Source organism: Papilio xuthus, unplaced genomic scaffold (genome assembly GCF_000836235.2).
Source record: "Papilio xuthus unplaced genomic scaffold, Pxut_1.1 DF827597.1, whole genome shotgun sequence".
NCBI classification, from domain to species: domain Eukaryota; kingdom Metazoa; phylum Arthropoda; class Insecta; order Lepidoptera; family Papilionidae; genus Papilio; species Papilio xuthus.
This window is the reverse complement of record NW_013531052.1, coordinates 2,907,061-2,926,714: the sequence shown is the minus strand read 5'-3', so window position 1 is coordinate 2,926,714 and position 19,654 is coordinate 2,907,061. Positions and strand designations below refer to the sequence as shown.

Sequence of the window (19,654 nt, the reverse complement as noted above, 5' to 3'; positions counted from 1 at the left end):
ACCATGAAAACCTGTGTTTAGCGATGGTTGTTATTTAAAGTTAAGTTTATATGGATGATGATGATAAGCAAAAAGTAATGAGATTGAATGTGAATAGCTACAAAGGTAGAGGAAGACCAAAAAAAGTATGGAATGACTGTGTGAAAGAAGATATGCGTAGGAAGGTGGTAGATTCGGATATGACGGCTGATAGAGACAAATGGAGGAGTAGTACATACTGTGCCGACCCTCAATAGAGATAAGGACAGGTTGATGATGATGATGTTATTTAAAGTTGGTATTGACTTATAAATCAATTAATATAAATATACTTTGAAAATATTAGTTTTTTTTTAATATTAATAACTCATTACGAACAGTTTCAATTTTTTTTTCAACTTACAAGTCCATAAAGAAATTATAAGCCGGACACAATAATAGTTTTTTTGTCCTTAAAAGTTAAAACTAAATTGAGTAAGGCACAAATCCATTATTAAAATCAATACACGCAGACTCATTTGCTTTGCGGACAGAGATGGAGTGGTTACCCCAAACTAATTGGACCAACAAATTGTGTATTTGCTGCGAATAAATGGAATATTAAGTAAAAAATCTTTCAACTAGAATTCAATTAAATGTTGAAGAGCAAAAAAGTTTTGCAATACCTTAATTTTTTAATGTTATCATTAATACAAAATTATAGTAAAGTTGTTAACATTAACTATGTATAAGGATATTTTCTTGTTGTGAATGGTTTATTAGTTATTGTAAAGCGGAGTAATTAAGTCTGGTAGTGCCCTATTTGTTTCTTATGAAATTCGTTTGAGTTACAAATTATACGCGCGGTGGAACGATAGTAACTTACGTTTGAGGACAATGATGCGAAAGCGAAATGAAATTGAAACATACATTTGATATAAGAATAGCAAATAAGTGTGGAATATTTTTATAAATAAATATTTATGTTAAAAATTGGTGATAAACACAAAAATAAATTGTCAATCCTACTTTATACTACGATTTGTATACAGCATGATGCATTTTAATTTGTTTGTATTTTATTTGACTTATATAAAATAAGAAGATTGTAGGTTCATTTCCGTCAGCATGTGAGTGAGGAAATTGCTTCCCGTTCAATATCTTGAAGACGTAAAAGCGAATGGCAACAAAATCATTGTTAACAATTTTATATATTCTTTTATTATTTTACAACCAATGTAGTTTTAACCAACTACTTGCGATAAATATTGTTTATTATTTGAAACTTTTATTTGTATTATTTCTCGGTTATACGAAGCAATGTATAACAATATTTATTCAACGAATACTTGGGTATAACGGTTTCTATTCAACGTAATATTTTAACAAGTACAAGATGAGATAAACTTGTGTGCGTGCCGAACGAAATCAGGGCTTGTAGAATCAACGAATGACCGTTGTGGTTTGCGCAACGCGTTGCAACCGACTCCCCCCCTACCCCCCTACATCGTAACTAGTACGCCTGCGCGTGTGCTGCATTCCGGAACCGGGTCGCAGCCGAAATTTTCAAAGACCAATCCTATTTGACCCTCTTCCCGCCCCGCGATAGAACAACCGTTGTGCTGCACTTTGTGATCACAATGGATATAGCCCGGTTCATCTTAAGCTGGTTGGTATACGTGCACGCATGCAAATGTACAGTTAGGCTGTAACGGAGTGGGAATCAAATCGATACGATATCGGCTCAGCTTTGTTCTCGTGACAAGGCAGGCTTGGGGTTTGATTTTTGGTAACGTTTGCAAACAACAATATATAAGAGACTAAAGAGTACACGCGAAAAGCTTTTTCTTCAAATTAACTAAATTTGTGCACAATGTGTAATTTCCTTGTAACGATATATTCAGGCTTGTTAAATAGTACTTGATTTTCGAACGCAAATAAAAAAATAGTACAAGAGTAGTGTTGTTGATACACTTATCGATATTCTGATCTTTTTCTCTTATCGATATTATGATGTAGTGAATGTTCTTACGATAACACACGCATGCATTTAGATATGACGATATGTAGGAAAAGCATGCGTAGTACCAATACTAATATTAACGGCTAGTAAAACAGGCGCGTAATTGAATTCTAACGTGGGAACAAGCAGGCATGGGTATTAAGAATTCATGGCCACTGCTGGGGCCCGCATCTGTCATGGCGTTTGTTCACCCAAAGCCGAAATGGTACTATCATAGACTACACTAACGAACTATTAATAATTAACGATTACTTAGTGAAGGTCAAAGGTACTTTTGATTTTGGACGCTTGATAGTTTCAGAATTAATACATTTTATGTAATTTTATATAATAACATACGTGTAAAAAATGTGAGTACATCACTACACAATTTTCCTTAATGTATGTTTGTTAAGTTTATATTAACCTTGGATAGTCGAATTATCATATAACTTTATAAGGTGCCGGCGCCAAACAGGTGGTACTTGATACGATATTGATTCATTGCCCTAGTTACTAGTTATATAGTTTTATGATTATATTTCTAACCCAATTTTAACAGTGGTAGAGCCCGCTTTAACATCTTCGCACGAATTGGCCCGGCTCGCCCGGTGAAATACCACGACCACACAGAAGACAGGCGTGAAGTGGAAGCAATTCCGCGTTTCGTCTGATGAGTGTGCGTCCCGGAGGTCTAATGTAGTCCTCTTTCCCTTTTTCTTATAAGTAGAGGATGGAAAGTAGAAGTGTACTTTCCGGATGAGAGGATGCATGGAAATATTTTCTTTTTGTGCGTCCTCTCCTCCGTCGATTATAGGTAGGCAACGTATTTGCAATTGCGTTTGTCTATGGGCAACGGTCACTTCGCTATTTCAGTGATTTCAGGTGGCCGCTCGCTCGTTTGCCACCTCATGATATAAAAAAAAATCCCACTTAGATGAAATTTTATTTGACGTTCACAATGCGGTTAAGTCGAAAATTTGACAACATATTTACGTTCTTAATCGTAGTTCTTATGGTAATAATTTGCTGTTTCATACTGGATCCTAAGTGAGAAGCGCATTTAATTATTTGGTAATACATCGTTTACACGTAAAACATGTAGGTTCAAACACCGGTTGCCTGAGTACCGCACTCAAAATGTTATCTATTCCTAGCCTTTTGTATAGAAATTGTCGTTAGTTTCAACTCTCCATGGTCTTAGTAGTTCGGTCCCTATGTTGGCAACACATGAACCTGTAGACAATACGCTTGTAAAACCCACAAAATGTTTAGGAATAAATACGTAACAATGACATATCGAAAGTTGTCAGACGAATCTATTTGTGTTAAGGTAATCGTATGCTACTTTCTATTGTCTTGAGGCAAAGTTATAACAGTCTTTGTTGTTACAGGGCAGGTATACGAGGCGGCCCGGGTATGGACTCCCAGCAGCAGCAATACTGCCTAAAATGGAACAGCTTCGGCTCCAACCTGGCCACGTCGTTCGCGAACCTCTGGAATTCGGAGAGTCTCGCCGACGTCACGCTGTACTGCGAAGGTAAGTCCACAATATTAGTACTTTTTATTACCAATAGATGGCACTGTATTTAACCAACTAATAAGTTCACTAGCGGTGGGTTTCTGAAACGTAAATCATCGTTTAAAAATATTATTGTCTCTGTTTTATCAAAGATGAAAGACAGGGATGACGAATTGTTTCATACAGAGATTTTAATCTCATAAAGCAACAGTCAGTTCTGTGTGTCATATTTGAAATTTAATAAAAGTTTAGACCATCCACCACCAGCTGTGGATACCATTAGAGTAAAGAAAATCTAGACGCATTGCAACATGTTTTTTTTTAATTTGCACTGTTTAATAACTGTGTTTTGTGCGTCTAATAATGTTATGTATTATGAAGACAACATTGTTCGTATTGAAAGGTAACCGATCCATCAACATACAAAGACTTTAGTACAAAGTTATAACGAACATAATAGATTACGTTAAACAATGTGTTTGTGTATAATTTAGTTCGAAGTATTGCCTTATCAAACTGATTTGCAATTAAAAATGGCGCTACGCATCTATTGGCGTAGATAAGGGAGCGCCTAATGTTTGATAAAATTACAAGAATTGATAACAATTGTATTTGATTCATAAAACCGCTGCAATCGTTAAGATATCAGCATTTTGAGAATTTAAATAAAAACATGCTAAATTAAAGAGGCTTAATTATTATAAATAATATATTAGTCTTATAATTTTATTCCCTGCAAAAACTTCCTCTTCTTTGAAGTCGGTTAATATATATATTTAGAACAGCGGTTTTTCTAGTTGACACTAAATTAACATCGCTTTTACGAGTCAAATACAGATCCGTACTCATGAATTAAAAAGATAAAACACATTTAGATGACGTCTTATGATCATCGACATCGTGAGTCCAATCCCTATTGGTTTAAGGTCGTATGCATAAACTATATTGAAACTGAAAAATTACTGGATAGTTTTTAATGTTTCAAAAAATGTGACCATGTAACACGCAACATTTTTCGAACGGTTAAAAACTGTTTTTAATCACTGGTTATCTGAGTGTACAATTTTTCTATGATATACAAGTATATTATAGCAAGCATAAGTTAGTGCGTTGACTCTAAACAGCATTCAAATGAGCCGCACATTGTCGAGGTCGCCTGCGAACTTCGACAACCAATGCCAAGACTAACTTTAATATATGCTAATTGGCCAACTCGTAATGGTGCGTTTTCAATTTTGCTACCGTGCGAATGTACGTAATTTTTACGTATTATACTTGTAAATACTTTGTTTATAAGTTAAATATAATTGTAATTATTAGACAGATCAATAATAAATAGAGTCATAGATGGACTGGTTCTGGCTTGGATATAGAATAGCTAGAGTTTTTAGCAACAGTGCGGTCTGTGTCGCAAACTGCAACTACTAATGGCTCGACGACGCCCGTTTGAAACTGTAGGTAATGTTTGAATCAGTCCGTGTATGTTGTCTCTTACTATGATGTACTTTTTATTTGCATCACGACCCTGAATCTAAATAACGTACATCCTTCTAATTGTAAGCAACCCTAATACGTTTTGCATATGGCCTCAAGCTAGTTGCATAAAACATGCGGCCGCTGATGAATAGGACGATAAATTGTCGACACAATTGTGTTCGTAGAATGCAACATTCGTACGAACCTCATCCGTCTTGAAGTTGCTAGGCGGCCCGAATTTATTCTAGTTTCACACGAGGGTAGCGCAATAAGGCAAAACAGTACTGCTATTTATTATAATAGTACTTTTAGTTTTCGTACTGATGGAACACTTAATCTCAAAACAAAATTATTCTGTTCCGTTTGTACGCTCAGTACCCTCGTGTAGATTTAGTTACGAAATCACGTAATATTTCGCAAGTAAGACTTCACCAAATTACAGCGAGTTGGAGTGAATTTTTAAAGCTTCGAAAATCGATAACTACTTTTTAAGTAGCGCCCTCTGTTTTGACAATATAATACTAAAAGCAAGATATCGTTTTATGGTAAAATATAGGCGTTTTGTTATTTCCCAGGGAACCTATTTTGTCATAATTAGTAACCGTTTTACGTTTACTTAATAACTGTTCGGGGCCGTTATCGATTGAACTAATTTATAACATATTGTATTCGAAAAGACTTGCCGTTAGTAAGAAAGTAATATATCAATAATAGTTTTAAAATAGGTTGGACACTTAATCTTTAAACAAAGAAATCCTATTCATCTATACATATTAAATAATATGGAGACTACGTTTTATTGAAAAATAATTAAATTTCGTACCTACACATGAATTATTTATGTTGCTGATCAAAACCAATCTTTAATTATTTTTTTCTCCGATACAGTTAGACCGATTTTGAAGGAATTTTGACGGGATTGGTCGCGTGCGTTAATGACTACTTTTTGTTTTTATTTATTACTGAGCTGACGAAGTCGCGGGCAAGTTCATAATATGGGTGGAGATATAATTAATTTCTTTCTATTCAAAGAGACTATACTATCATACCTTATCTATTAATTTGAAAGAAGTATGTAGTAGTAACCTTAACTCCCCTTAACTTAGGGTAGGCTCCGAGCCCCTCGTTGGGGACTTTTAATCAGCTGATGATGATGATGATGTATGTAGATCGAAGTAGTAGAACATATTGACTTTGTAAAATATATGTTAGTCATGATTTCTTATGGATCTTATTATAAGGAATACACATAATAAAATATTCAAGCGCTTTCGTCTGTACTTTTACCTTTTGATAGCTCTTCAAAGGTTCGACTGACCTATTTCTCAAAGCCTTCACAAAGACGACTAATAATAGACGAGGTTTCAAGATCGATATCAATATATAAAATATTTTAGGTATCTTTTTAAACTATGAATTAGTTGAAAAACCGGCGTCTTTTTTTTGCCTATTTTGTGCACTTAATATAAGATTTTAGCGTGATCTGTATTTGCATATATTAATTATTAATTGAAGATTAATTATAATTAAGGCACATTAAAGTAATTTTTTTTGAAGTGTTAATTAACATAGTTTTTTTTTATGATAATGAATGGAAATTATTTTTGTGCCGCTTTGATGTGGATGCATTGTTAATCATTATTTTTATTACCTATTAAATTAAATTATTGTTTCGTACACATTATTACGATTTCGGCAAAATAAACTCGAGTCAAAAAATTACCGGCGCCACGCACGAAATTCAAAGTTTCCAAAAAAGTTTTCTATTTAAAAAAAATTGACAAACTTATTATTATTATGCTTAATTAATATTGTCACATTTAATAGCCCAAATTTTATTTAAAAAAGAACAAATAATCTCTACTGCCTAGGGCGTCAATGAATTAAAAAGCGCCATCTATTGGTCGCACTTTAAACATTTATTTTTTTAACGTAATAAACGGTAATGTTAAATTAAATTTATCACTTTCCCAATTCAGAATAAAATATGGAAAAGAAAAAAAAATCGAATTACACCTCACTCGTCAAAATCAGTTTAGTCGTGAAGGCTCTAGGCCAGTCTTTCCCAAAGTGGACGATAGCGCCCCCTTGTGGGCGCTGCAGGTCTCAAGGGGTAAGAGACCCAGAAAGAAAATGGGGACGTTGTGTAGAGGCCTGGGGGTTATTTGTAATTCTATTTAGCTAGTAGGCCTCATAGACAACGACTGCATGAGCGCTAAAAAAATATTTTCTTTTATATAATGTTAAGATTTTAAAAATAAAGAATTTATTATATACACTTGCCTAGTATTTAGCAACCACTATTCTAGAGATTTAAAATCAAAATATCAGGATGACTGTACATTTCAAAGCTTGAATTTTAACAACTACGAAAAACGGGTTTACGTCCGGCACGGAAATTCCGTGCATGATTTTGTTTAGAACATTTTTTATAACATTTAGGAGATACAGGGACAGGTGAATATGATTATGTGAAAGTTACCTTATGTAGCTCTTATATTTCGTTTACATTTCCTATCAAACATTTCAAATGTGGGGAGCAAACCACACTGTACTAACAATTTGACAAATACGACAAAAATTGAATCTATTTCCGGCCCTATAAGTTTTGATTCCGAGAAGAGCTATCTTACTAATCTTACTATAATATAATATATAATCTTACTAATTGTTAGGAACAAAATCCGACACTGTGCCGGTGTACTGGCGCAACACTAACTTTACTAAAATGACGACGTTTATGTCCCCTCACTAATCATTCTGACACTTGGTAACGAAAGCAAGCGATTAGTGCCAAAGGATTCTAACTAATAATGTCTAAAATAATATAAATGCGAATATTTGGATGTACGGATGGATCGCTGGATGTTTGTTCAAAGGTACCTCCGGAATGCCTCAACAGATTTTGATGAAATTTGGTATAGATGTAGAACAGCTACTAAGTTAATACTGCGCGGACGGAATCGCGGTCAGCAGCATAAGGAAGTAAAAGGATGAAGATGTCTTATTAATTTGTTCAATATCTCAAGGTAGCCCATTGCGCAACAGGCGGTGTAAAGATATAATTATATTATCATCACTTATCGTTGCGACGTCGAGCTTGCATGTCCGCGAAATCTCGCTAAATTGATAAAGGGGTCGTTGACATCAGCCGTGATAAAATTTGCCTTTTTTTATATCCTAGCATTTGAAGGCTATCGTTCACTGCACAAATTTTGATAACGGAAACACATGTTTTTTATCGTATGATTTTATTTAGTTAACTTTTTAATATGTTGATTTTCTTGTGTACATTTAACATAATATTCTGTCAGATATTCAAGTTGGAAAAGTTATAATGAATCTTTTTAGTTTATAATTGATACAAAAATATTGTGTATTGTGAGTTTCTGATTTCTAAATATCTGTTTAAACATATTGTTATCTTTATTCTGTCAAAGATAACGGGATATGTTTTATACAGAGATTTTGGTGTTAGAAACCCACGGTAAAACCTTCAAATATATCGATAGCTTCAGACTAAATTACGTAGAGTTAGGGGATTATTTCTGCTTTTTGGACGTTGTTTGTATCATTTTACGCAAGTTAACAGAAATGATAAAGAATCGGATAACTTTTCTTTGTATCTCCTACTATGATTATAAACACTAAGAATTTATATAGAACTAAGAAGAAGTTATTCCCTGCTGTATTTTACATAATAACTGTCGCCCGCGACTTCGTCTGTACGGAATCAAAGAAATTAAATATGTAGCCTATGTGTTTTGCAAGACTATGTTCTACACATCTGTGTCATATTTCATCAAGATCTGTTGAACCGTTCGGGAGATACCGTTCATATTCATCGAGGATAGTAAGGTTTGTTTAAGGAAATATTTTATTTTAAACGTTATTTATGTTGAATGGTTTTTACGCGTAATATACTTAGGCTTCATGATTGTCATGTAACGTATTTTATAAAAATATCAGATGACGAATGCATATGTTATCAACATCGCACAAACATGTTTATTTGAAAGTCTTTGCAATTGCGTTGCAATGTTTCGTTTCCTGGTATTTAGTTGAACGGAAAAATAGATAAGAATAATAGAGAAGATAAATATGTTTTTATGACATATAAAAATATATATCTTATATATAAAAATTCTCGTGTCACAATTTTCGTTTCCATACTCCTCCGAAACGGCTTGACCGATTCTCATGAAATTTTGTAAGCATGTTGAGTAGGTCTGAGAATCGGCCAACATCTATTTTTAATCCCGCGCGGACGAAGTCGCGGGCGACAGCTAGTTTTAATATATTATTTAATACAGATTTCAAACAAATATAATAAACTAGACAAACATCTTTAGAAAACTCTATTCAAATCTTATTGAAATTAAAGATTTAAAGTGATACCAGCGCCATCTATAAATTTATACATAAAAAATTTAAGGAAGATTTTACGAAAAAAAAATACTATAAATTTTTATTTAAAGAATATTGGTTACGGTTACCTCTATAAATTATAATAGTGCAGTGAGCCTACGTTGAGCAAATTTGCGCTCAACCGCAAAACGGGAAAATAAGCCAAATGACTTTATTCAATAATGCTGACAAAGATTGATCGAGGCTCCGGTATCCATTATTTGGTTTCTAATAAATTGCTATAATTTTGTGGGCGACTGTCATTTTAATTTTATATTCCTATAATTCATGACCTGAATCTTTTAGGTGGTTGCTTTCTTTACATTGGACAGACAGCGTTTGAAACTTTGGTAGGATTGTATGCGGGTGCCATAGACTTTTTTGACCCTAAAATATAAAAAAGTAGATTACCTATTTTGTAATTTCTTACAGTTATAAAGAAATTTTTTTCTTGAACAATGGCTTTATTTTGGCCATTATTCTAAAAAATCCTACACTAGTAGTTTAAACATGTGTTGGAAATATTCCGGTAACAGGAAAAAGAAAATTGCAAAGTATTGAACAAACGTACGCTGACTTTGAACTTTATAATGCCGTATAATTGCAACTCATTTGTTACCTGTCTGAATAGCTTGAATTTGTAAGAGTTTTTCCTTTAAGACTTCGGGTTCTCGACTTTTCGAGGTCGTTTCGGGCTAGACGCGGTGGAGGGAGGTAGGAGGTAGGATTTAGGTTACAGGGTGTAGGGTGGAAGGTGAAGTGCGCCCCCCTGCGTGAGAACCGGGCTCGAGGAAGTTTGCACTCGATGTACCTAACGTCTATTCTTGAAAATGGAACGTTGATTTATTTATTACTGGCCAGGGTGTGTTAGGATAGTTCACCTACTTGTTAACTAAAGACCTGATTTCTTCGCCTATAGTTCGTGGAAGGTTTATATTTTGTAGAATTTCATCGTTATTAATTTTAAACAATATTTAAATTCCAGAATAGATGCGATAAATAATTAAAAAGTTTTTGTGGCAGCGTTAACTGCGTTTTTTTTTATTATTTTTCGTATTATACGTATAGATTTAAAAATAATGTAACTTGCTAACGATGTTGAAAACTGTTATTTGCATTTACATTTTTATATTTACTACGAAGACTTTTTGAATATTTCTTCCGCAGAGCTTTAAGATTGATAAAGGCTATGCTACAGTACGCTTCAAGCTCTTGAGTGCTGGCGAAGGGTGAATCTCGTTACATGGTCGGCCGGCTCAGGGATTCGTTAGCGGTTCCCAGATGGTGCTCAGTCGCTATCTGATTTGAATTAGCTAGGCTACATTCACGTTGCAAATGCTCTTCAAGTACGTCGTTGATTTTTTTTTACAAACGGCGCGTAATGATATGTATATTTTAATAATATAAAATTGTTAGGAAATAATATATCAAATCATATTAGAGCTTTTTTCCACTTAGCCACATTTGAGTGAATCGTTTTCCCTATTTCCACCGGTGCGTCCGCGGTATAACAACGACCACAGTAACGTGCACGGTCAGAGTCGCGTGGCTAACATCTATACGTGGAAATAGGTTCTTATTTATTTATAGTTCAGGAATGTTAATAGTCTAGCAGTAGTACTATCATTCGCTTAACAATTGCCATTTATATTCCCAATAGAAGTATGCCGACGTATTATAAATACTGTACGTAAGTTATAAAAATAATTATCATGTTGGTAAGTAGCTGTTTAGGCTCAACTTTTAGGTTTATAAAAACGAAAAACTTTTCTTTTTGACTATAACTTTGTCTTTAAACTACGAAATTAGTATTTTCACAAAATTGCAATTTAATTAAGTACATTTAAGTTCATTCAACATTCAAGCATTTTGCGAGTTAACTTCATTGCTAATAATTATAGTAGCATGTAAAGTGTTAAATCATTGTACTTAGTACGGTATACGCACTAATTCCGGCATCACTGACAACCGCAGCCGTTGCGTATGGTGAACGCATCGCCGTCGGGGTGTCCTTATCGACCCAGGCTTGATGTGTGTCGCTCGGCAACCCGCCCCCGCACCCGCACCGCCGCACAGCACCCCTCACCCCGCGCCCTTCCCGCAGCCGCCCCTGTTTCAGGGTTAGAGTCGTGCAGTGTATGCCTATGTAAAACGGTTTAGTTACCCGGTATTAAATTTACTGTAGGAGATACAAGTTCATAAGATAGAATATTAGGTAGGGCAAAATAAACTATTATGCACTGTATCGTAAAATAATAAGATCCAATTTTGCATAATAATTTTGATCCACTTCCCTGATTGGGCTAAAATTTTGGATACATGCGTAAATCGCGTGACAATGCAATATTATGATGATATGGTGTTGATCCTTGAGCTAGAAGGTGACTATAAGAACTTTGTCATAGAATGGCCCAATTTTTTTTTTACGTTTTATAAGCTAGCGTTGGACCACGATTCCACCTGGTGAAGTGGAGATTTGGTCGAAAGATGGTACGCGCTAGCTTAGTTAGTGCCTATTCACTCTACTTTTGAAGGTCCCAATATCATATTTGGACGGAAAAACAGAGGCTGGCAACTTGTTCCAATCCTTTGCGGTATGCACAAGGAACGATGCTTCGAATCGCTTCGTTCGAACGCGCGGTTTTGGCTCGTTTATTTTTTTTTAATTTAATTCTTTTAATTAACAAGACCATAGTAAAAGCGTATTGTTAAAAAGTTTCATTTTCTATTATTATAATTATTATTTATATTGTTTTGTTCACGCTTTCTGTGGAATTCATAACTTCAAGGGTTGTCACTTTGTGTCCTAAAATCTCGAATTATAAGTTTCACCTATTATACGAAGTTTAACGAAATAACTTTGATTAATATTTAATGCCTGCTTGATAAGTTTTTGAATATGTAATTAAATTTTAGTACTGTCTCAGTCGAAGGGCTAAATGTCAATCGTGGCTTGCAGAAATTCTAGACAGTACGAAATTTCTAATTAAAATACTTGAAGGATTCCTATAATAAGTTTGCGTACTAAGTACGACCGCACTCACAATCATTTGACGTCCACTAAGGGGATGCTTTGTAGAATATTAAAACTCCGACAATCTTATCTCCAAATTCGCTACATCATAATACAAATTTCAAAAATAGTTCATATATTAAACTAGCGTTCGCCCGCGACTCCGTCCGAGCGGAATGAAAAAACAATATAGTAGGCTAAGTTTTCTTCTTAACTATGTTTTATATGTATGCCAAATTTTCCCGAGACATGTTCAGCTGTTCTGGATAACTTCAAGCAAACATATATCCATCCAAACATTCGTATTTATAATATTGGTAAGATTGACTAATGTATTTTTAAGTGAACTTATAAAATAAGTAACATAACGCTATATTTATTATTTTTTACTAAATATTTGCATTGTAATTGAGTATATCGATATATCTTAGTTACCTTTTACTTATTCTTTTACATTAAAAAGATAAAATAAATGCTTTTAAAAGTAAAGAATGGATTTGAAAGTCACGATTGTGTTTTATTAATTTGCACAACCATTAAATTTGCCTATGACGCATAGATAAAAAAACATCAACACAAAAAATAAACAATATCAGTATCGTATAATAAAAAGGATTTATGCATTAAATTAAGTAATGATAATAAAATGAGGTAAATATGTCTCACGTATAATGAAATAGACAAAAGATAAACTTTTCACAATTTTTCAAATGCAAAAATAAAAAAAAATATGAACAGTTTGAAATTACAAAAAAACAAATGCGAGATGAAATGTGTAATTGTATTGTAGTTATTAGTTAATACTGAAAGTAATCTTAATTATATTATAAATGTGAAAGTTGAGATGGATGGAAGGATGGCTGTTTGTTTGAAGGCATTTCCAGAACAGCTAATTTCGCTAAAAGTTTGTATAGATGTAGAAAATAATCTCGAAAAAGACATAGGCTATTAATTAAGATTTTTTTAATTCCGCGCGAACGGTGTTGCGGGCGACAGCTAGTTGACAATATATTTGTTATGAAATAAGTAATTAATAAAATTAATCAAACGCTAGGTTTTATCAAGCATCGAAAAATCAAAGTGTACCTGATTTGAGGTAAACCGTTAAGGGTGTATTAGGGTGGTTACCGCGCACTCTCGCACACAAATATACGCTGCATACGTAAAACAAAACCACCCCTAGCTGAATTTAAACAGGGAGTATAGTTGTGCATATTCTAATGTACCGTATTCAGTGAATTTGCGGGAACGCGTTTATCGATTTTATTTTACAGTCGCCGAACGTGAGAATGGTAACGTGAATTTAGAGGGGATTCGCAAATTTTCTTTGCGACGATATGCCTATAATTTGATTATATTACTGATGTTTACTGCATCATTGTAGAGTTTGTTGTAGTTTTATAGTCAATTAGCTTTTGCCTGCGACTTTAATCCATCTCTGTGGCAAATTTAATCAAGATCAGTTAAGTCGTTTTGGAGTTACCTAATAACAAACATAATGTAACTAAGAAGAAAATTAAAGTCACAGTTAAATTGTTATCTATATTTAAACACAAATATAGACTAAAAGAAAGGAACCTAATTAAAAACATATGCATGTCAGGAATACAAAGAGTGTTATAATGTTGACGAATACCATAGTAGTTAACCAATTGTCAGTGTCTAACTATGTCAAATGTTCACTAAGTTATTTTTCTAAAAATAACAATTATCTACGTAACTTTTTGATATATTATGTTAATTTTGTTTATCTCCTACACGGATATTTCTTAGCAAGTTGATTCTATTTTGCATTAATATGTATCAGGATGTCAGAACTGAGAGCGGATTGAACAATTGCTCGTTGATGTATACCGGGAGGGTTACTTATACATATATGTAATTATAGACATGCAAATTGTTAGACAGGAACGTCGGGGGATGTTTATCAACGTTGTAAAATCAATAGCGCTGCGTGCCGTGAATTATCTCATACAAGCTACTGTTTCTACGAATTAATTACTCGTGTGTGTAAATTTCAGTATGTTTATAATCTAGTTTTTGATACATTGAGAAAAATTGGAGTTCACTGTGATTTTTATATTATAGAAACAAGAACCAGTGTTTGTGTTTAATGCGGTGATTTTAAATCATTGTAGCATGTTTTTAATACGACGAAATATATCTTTTAAATTCAAATAAACTCAAAATTATCAATTGGTTAGTCAAATATTAAAAATTATTAAAAAAGTTTTTCAAAAAGTATTGTCAATTGACTCTAGTTACACCTCCATTAATATTGTCCACGCGCCCAGCCCTGACATCGGGTTCGGTTCACCTAGTTTCCCACTGCCTCCCGCTCCCCGCTACCCGCTGCCCCGTGCAAGATTGATTTTCTCTCGCGCATTCACTTGCACTTTCAACGGGGGTGGATATAGCTGTCTCACTCCAACGCGCCCACTCGAGCCGACCTTGAAAGGGGGGAATGTGGGCGAAAGCGCCCACTGACGTCTGGCTTACAGGGCTGTACCGTTCGGTTTCACTTCCTCAGGGCTTTGCCTGTGTAGAGTATGACATTTAAATTAAAAAGTAATTAATAAAGTGAATGGAGAATTTCTTTACGTTATTTATGCATGTGGTTTATGGGTCAAAAACAAAAATTGTTAAAACACTCTTATATGAATTAAATGACATAAAACTTGCATATTACTATGAACAAACCTATTAAGCGTAATTATAGTAGAATTTATCATACTTTATGAGTTGTTTTGTTACCTATACATTAATTACTATGATTTATTAACCGAGAAATTTCACTGAATAAGATCTAATATAAAAAAATAATAAATTACAAATAGTAGAGTAGAGGCAACCCTATAAAATGTGCGTCCTGTTTGCGTGGGAGGGTGGGGGTGTGTCTGAAAACGGGGTTAGTCGAGTCCCCCCTCAAATTTAAGCTTTCACTTGCATCCTGTAGAGTTTACATGTACATTTACAGCTAGCTATAGGCTGACTACAATCGATCGTCTCATCGTGCTTGTATGTTTAAGTTTTAGGATTTTACGGTTACGTTAAATGTTACAAACATTTTGTACTGTAAATTCATAATTTTATCCAAACTATTACTTGACAATTGATTATCCATCACAAGTCAACTTTATTACCTACGAGTTTGTTTTAAAATTTCTACTTTTTAACCGACCTCAAAAAGGTTATCTATTCGTCTGTTTTTTATGTGTGTTACCGCGTATCTCCGCTCCTGGTGCTCTGATTTTGAAAATGTTTCTTTTTCTTTTTATAATTAATTCATACAGTGATTGATGATAAACATATTACAGTATAAAAAACCAGCAATATTTAGCCTTAAAAATTTCAATCTAGCATAGAAAATGAAGTGCATAACTGCTCCTATTTGAAGCTACCAAGCTTAGGACACACTAGAGGACATATTTATTAAAACTGTCCACTAGTACGATGGGACAAAGTAAAAAACACTTTGATAGTAAACGAACATCTTTATAAATACGGTCAAATATAAAATGAAGCCCGCAAGCGGACACGTGTTAGGAATCAATTCACCGCTGTGCCCTCCTGTGACGCTAAACGCTGCGTAGTTTAACGCTTAATACATATTTGTTCAGAACAAAGTTCCGAAAACTAATTAACTCTCGTAACCCTCCATCCTTTGATGTTGCACCGTTGCACAATGTTTAAATACCTTTGCCTAAATGCGATAACCTTTTATGTGTGCTCAAACATACGAATATAGTAGCGTGTTAATGAAATAGGTATATCTGAAACATAGTAATTTAGATATGAATTTTTGTCACAAATAGAATAGACACGATAAACGGAAAATTCCGTTTAGATGTTTTATGCATAACATTTTATATTATATACTGTTAGGAAGAAAACTCGACACTGCCGGTGTACTGGCGCAACACTAGCCTTACTACTCGTAAAATGTCAACGTTTATGTCTCCTCACTAATCATACTTTTACTTGACTTTTCCATTCACGCCAAAAGATTCTATAATGTCTAAAAGTACATAATGTAGAACATATATAGAAATAAGATAATTCTAGAGCGAAGATAGTCGAGATGTTTTATGTGAAAGAGGATTTACGTAAGAAGGATGTGAACTCAGATAAGACCGATGTAGATATAAGAAGTAGAACTGTCCTGACACTGTGTGGAAAAGGCACATTATTTTACAAAGATTATGCAGTTAAATGAAATTAAGACTTTTTTTGGGTGATAATCATAGCAACGATTGTAATAAATTAAAACTAAATTATATCTTACTAATGCTATAAATATGAATGTTTGTTTTGAAGGATGTTTGTTAAAAGTTATCTATATAACTCAACGGATCTCGATGAAATTAGGCATGCATATGTGCTATACAGAGTTTGAAATAACACTTAGGCTACTAATTATTTTTTTTTTAATTTCCGCGGACTTATTTGCTTTAATTGTACGAATGACTTCATTATTAGTGTTGATTACTCCAAAAGTTTTGATGTAATTTCATCAATTGTAATTCAATTGTTTCTAATAAATAAATCAACATTTATTGCTTTAAATTATTTGTTGCATAACTAAACATATTCTATTACGTTCAGTGTGAACTTTGTAACGAGGAAAAGATTTTTTTTTGTAGTCTTGTTTAAAAAAAAAATTTTTGAGCGTTAACATTGTGTGCAAGATTTTTTTGCGGTAATACAAATAATAAGTTCCTGTTAACAATTAAATATAATTAAACGCATCAAATGTTTTGTATTTATTGTACATTTCACTTATTTGTTAATTGAAGTTGTATAGTAATTTTATAACAAAATATTTGTTTGTTCTACATTACGATATTATAGGTAAATATTTCCGGCTGCAGGAATCTCGCTGTAGCGATCTAAGAGCTCGGTGACCTCCCAATCCGGTAACTATAATAAGTAACAGCTCGAGCCGAGGCTCCTGAGGGAGCCCTCGAGTCTTGTTACTCTTAAACGAGGTTCAGGCTAAACGCCATCTGCGCTCGGCCACCTCAAGCCCGGTGAAGCTGTAAATGCCTCCTCAAGGCAAACAGTGACTACTCAGTCACAAAAAAAAAGAATCTCGCTGAAATTTAGCATAGATGTAGAAAATAGTATGGAAGAACACATAGGCTTCTAATTAAGTTTTTTTTAACTCACCGAAGACGGACTTGGTATAGCTTGTTAGTTTATAACTTTAATGAATGAAACTTTTAATAATGTGAAAAAGAAATGGTTTGCTACCGCACTCAGTCTTTAAAATCAACACTGAAGTCCTTATAGTAAATTTCTCATACTCAATCAACAATAAGGGGGACTTGATGACTGTGATTACTTACGGTATTTTTTATCTTCAGTAACAAAACTGTATGTTTTTCACAGATATGTATGTATGTATCCATTATATTATGATCTAGTCTTAGTGTCCTTTTGTCTAGATATAACTGTTTTATATAATTGCATATGCGGAAGCTTATTTGTCGACTTTAGGTACATCGATCGCCTTCGTATGAAGGACAAAGGGCCGAATTTCCTACTAGAAGACATTTAGGCGAGGTCAAATGACGTCAACGACGAATCGACTATAAAACATTACAATTTAATGATAATACATATGTTAATATATTTAATATAAATGTTAACATTAAAGGTTTTAGACAGCTTTATTATATAGTTGAGAATTTACGTATTTTAGATAACTATATTAATATTACGTGGATTTATCCTATATTTGTATGAAGGGGCATTCGATTCCAATCCAGATAAGCAATACAAAAGGTTTTCAGTTTTTAGGTTAATTCAAAAGAAAACTAGGTAACCTTATACTTAAGTCATCATAAAATGTTTGACATTATCACTAAATTCACTTGGTCTATGAAACATATTTTTTTAATTTATTTACAACCATAAAATTGCACAAAACGTTACGATGGATTTTAATTACAAATCATTTTCAGTGAAATTCTAAGTTAAGTCTTACAATAAAAGAAACATTTATCTAGCAGTACGATCGTGAGCTTTATTTAACAACATATTTGATTTTAAAGTATTTTTAAATATGTAAGTACGTGAATGTGTTAAAAACAACGATGTGACCGAAACTAGAAGTGTATAATTCCAATTTAGAAAAAAATAAATATGCCATACGAAGCGCCGTCAGATAAGCGTTAGTGGGTCTCCGAATGGGGCCAATGTCGCTATGTTGCAAGCGCATGCGTCGACCAATGTCGTTTGTTTCCTCGTTACTCCGTCGCGGCGCTGCGGTTACGATCGCTCATGCATTCCCGAGCTCATAGAAACACGAGTAAATGTTTATTGACCTAATTTTAATTAAGTTACGTTTGTCAATTGTTTTTTTAGTTTTCATCTATAAAGTCTTGGTTCGAACAGGATAGTATTTAAGTATAAACTTATATAAAAACGGCTAAACACTCACGTATATTCGTACGGTGGCGGCACCGACTAGTTTCGAGCCCATCGGGGGCCCTTCATCAGGGTGAGTGGGATTAGTATTATTTCGCGGACGCGGCCCGTCGCTCACTCAATGAGTTAGTGCCGCCACCGGACGAATATACGTGAGTGTTTAGCCGTTTTTATATAAGTTTATTATAATATCTCACGAAAGTTTGAATTACTTAAGTATAAGTTATAGCGAGCAATTAAGTAAAGTAAACGTGTGTGTACAACGAAAATTTAGTTGAGTGTATTAGTATATTCCTTAATCGTGCCAATCAGATTGTTCATTGTATACAATGGAATTGTTTCTTCCAGAGATATTTTGGATTTGCTCTTCCAGAGTATTTTCGCTGTACCAAATTTCATCAAGATCTGTTGAGTTAACGGAGATAACGATTCTAACAAACATCCATCCATCCACTTAAAATTACGCATTTTTATAATATTAGTAAGATAACTTATTTAATTATTACTAATTTACGCGTTTTAGCGTAAAATGTGCAGATTGTAACTCAATAACAATTCTTTACACAATGATTTGTTGCGCGCGGATCATCTTCAACATTTTCGAGTCATTCTTCCAAATCTTTTAGGAATACCTAACGATTATTGTAATTTACGTACTTATCGATAAATCCGATAACAAAGCTATTTATCTTAGTCTAAGCGTTTGACTTCTTATTTCTAATTCACTTCCCTATGTGTAGATTAGGCCTATCACAATGTAATACATTGCTACTTTTAAAACTAAAAATTTAAATTAGAGACGCACTTATAATTCTCAATTACATTTCATTCTTTTGTTATATCG

The 19,654-nt window shown here is 33.7% G+C and overlaps 1 protein-coding gene across 1 annotated transcript in view; it reads left to right on the top strand.

Annotated features, from left to right (window-relative positions):
- LOC106118386 (Chronologically inappropriate morphogenesis) overlaps positions 1-19,654 on the top strand; it is a 37,685-nt gene that overhangs the window by 11,554 nt on the left and 6,477 nt on the right. The window contains exon 2 of the mRNA XM_013313047.1: positions 3,355-3,500. Within this exon, the coding sequence (XP_013168501.1) occupies positions 3,355-3,500 (146 nt within the window). The remainder of the gene's footprint in view (positions 1-3,354; positions 3,501-19,654) is intronic.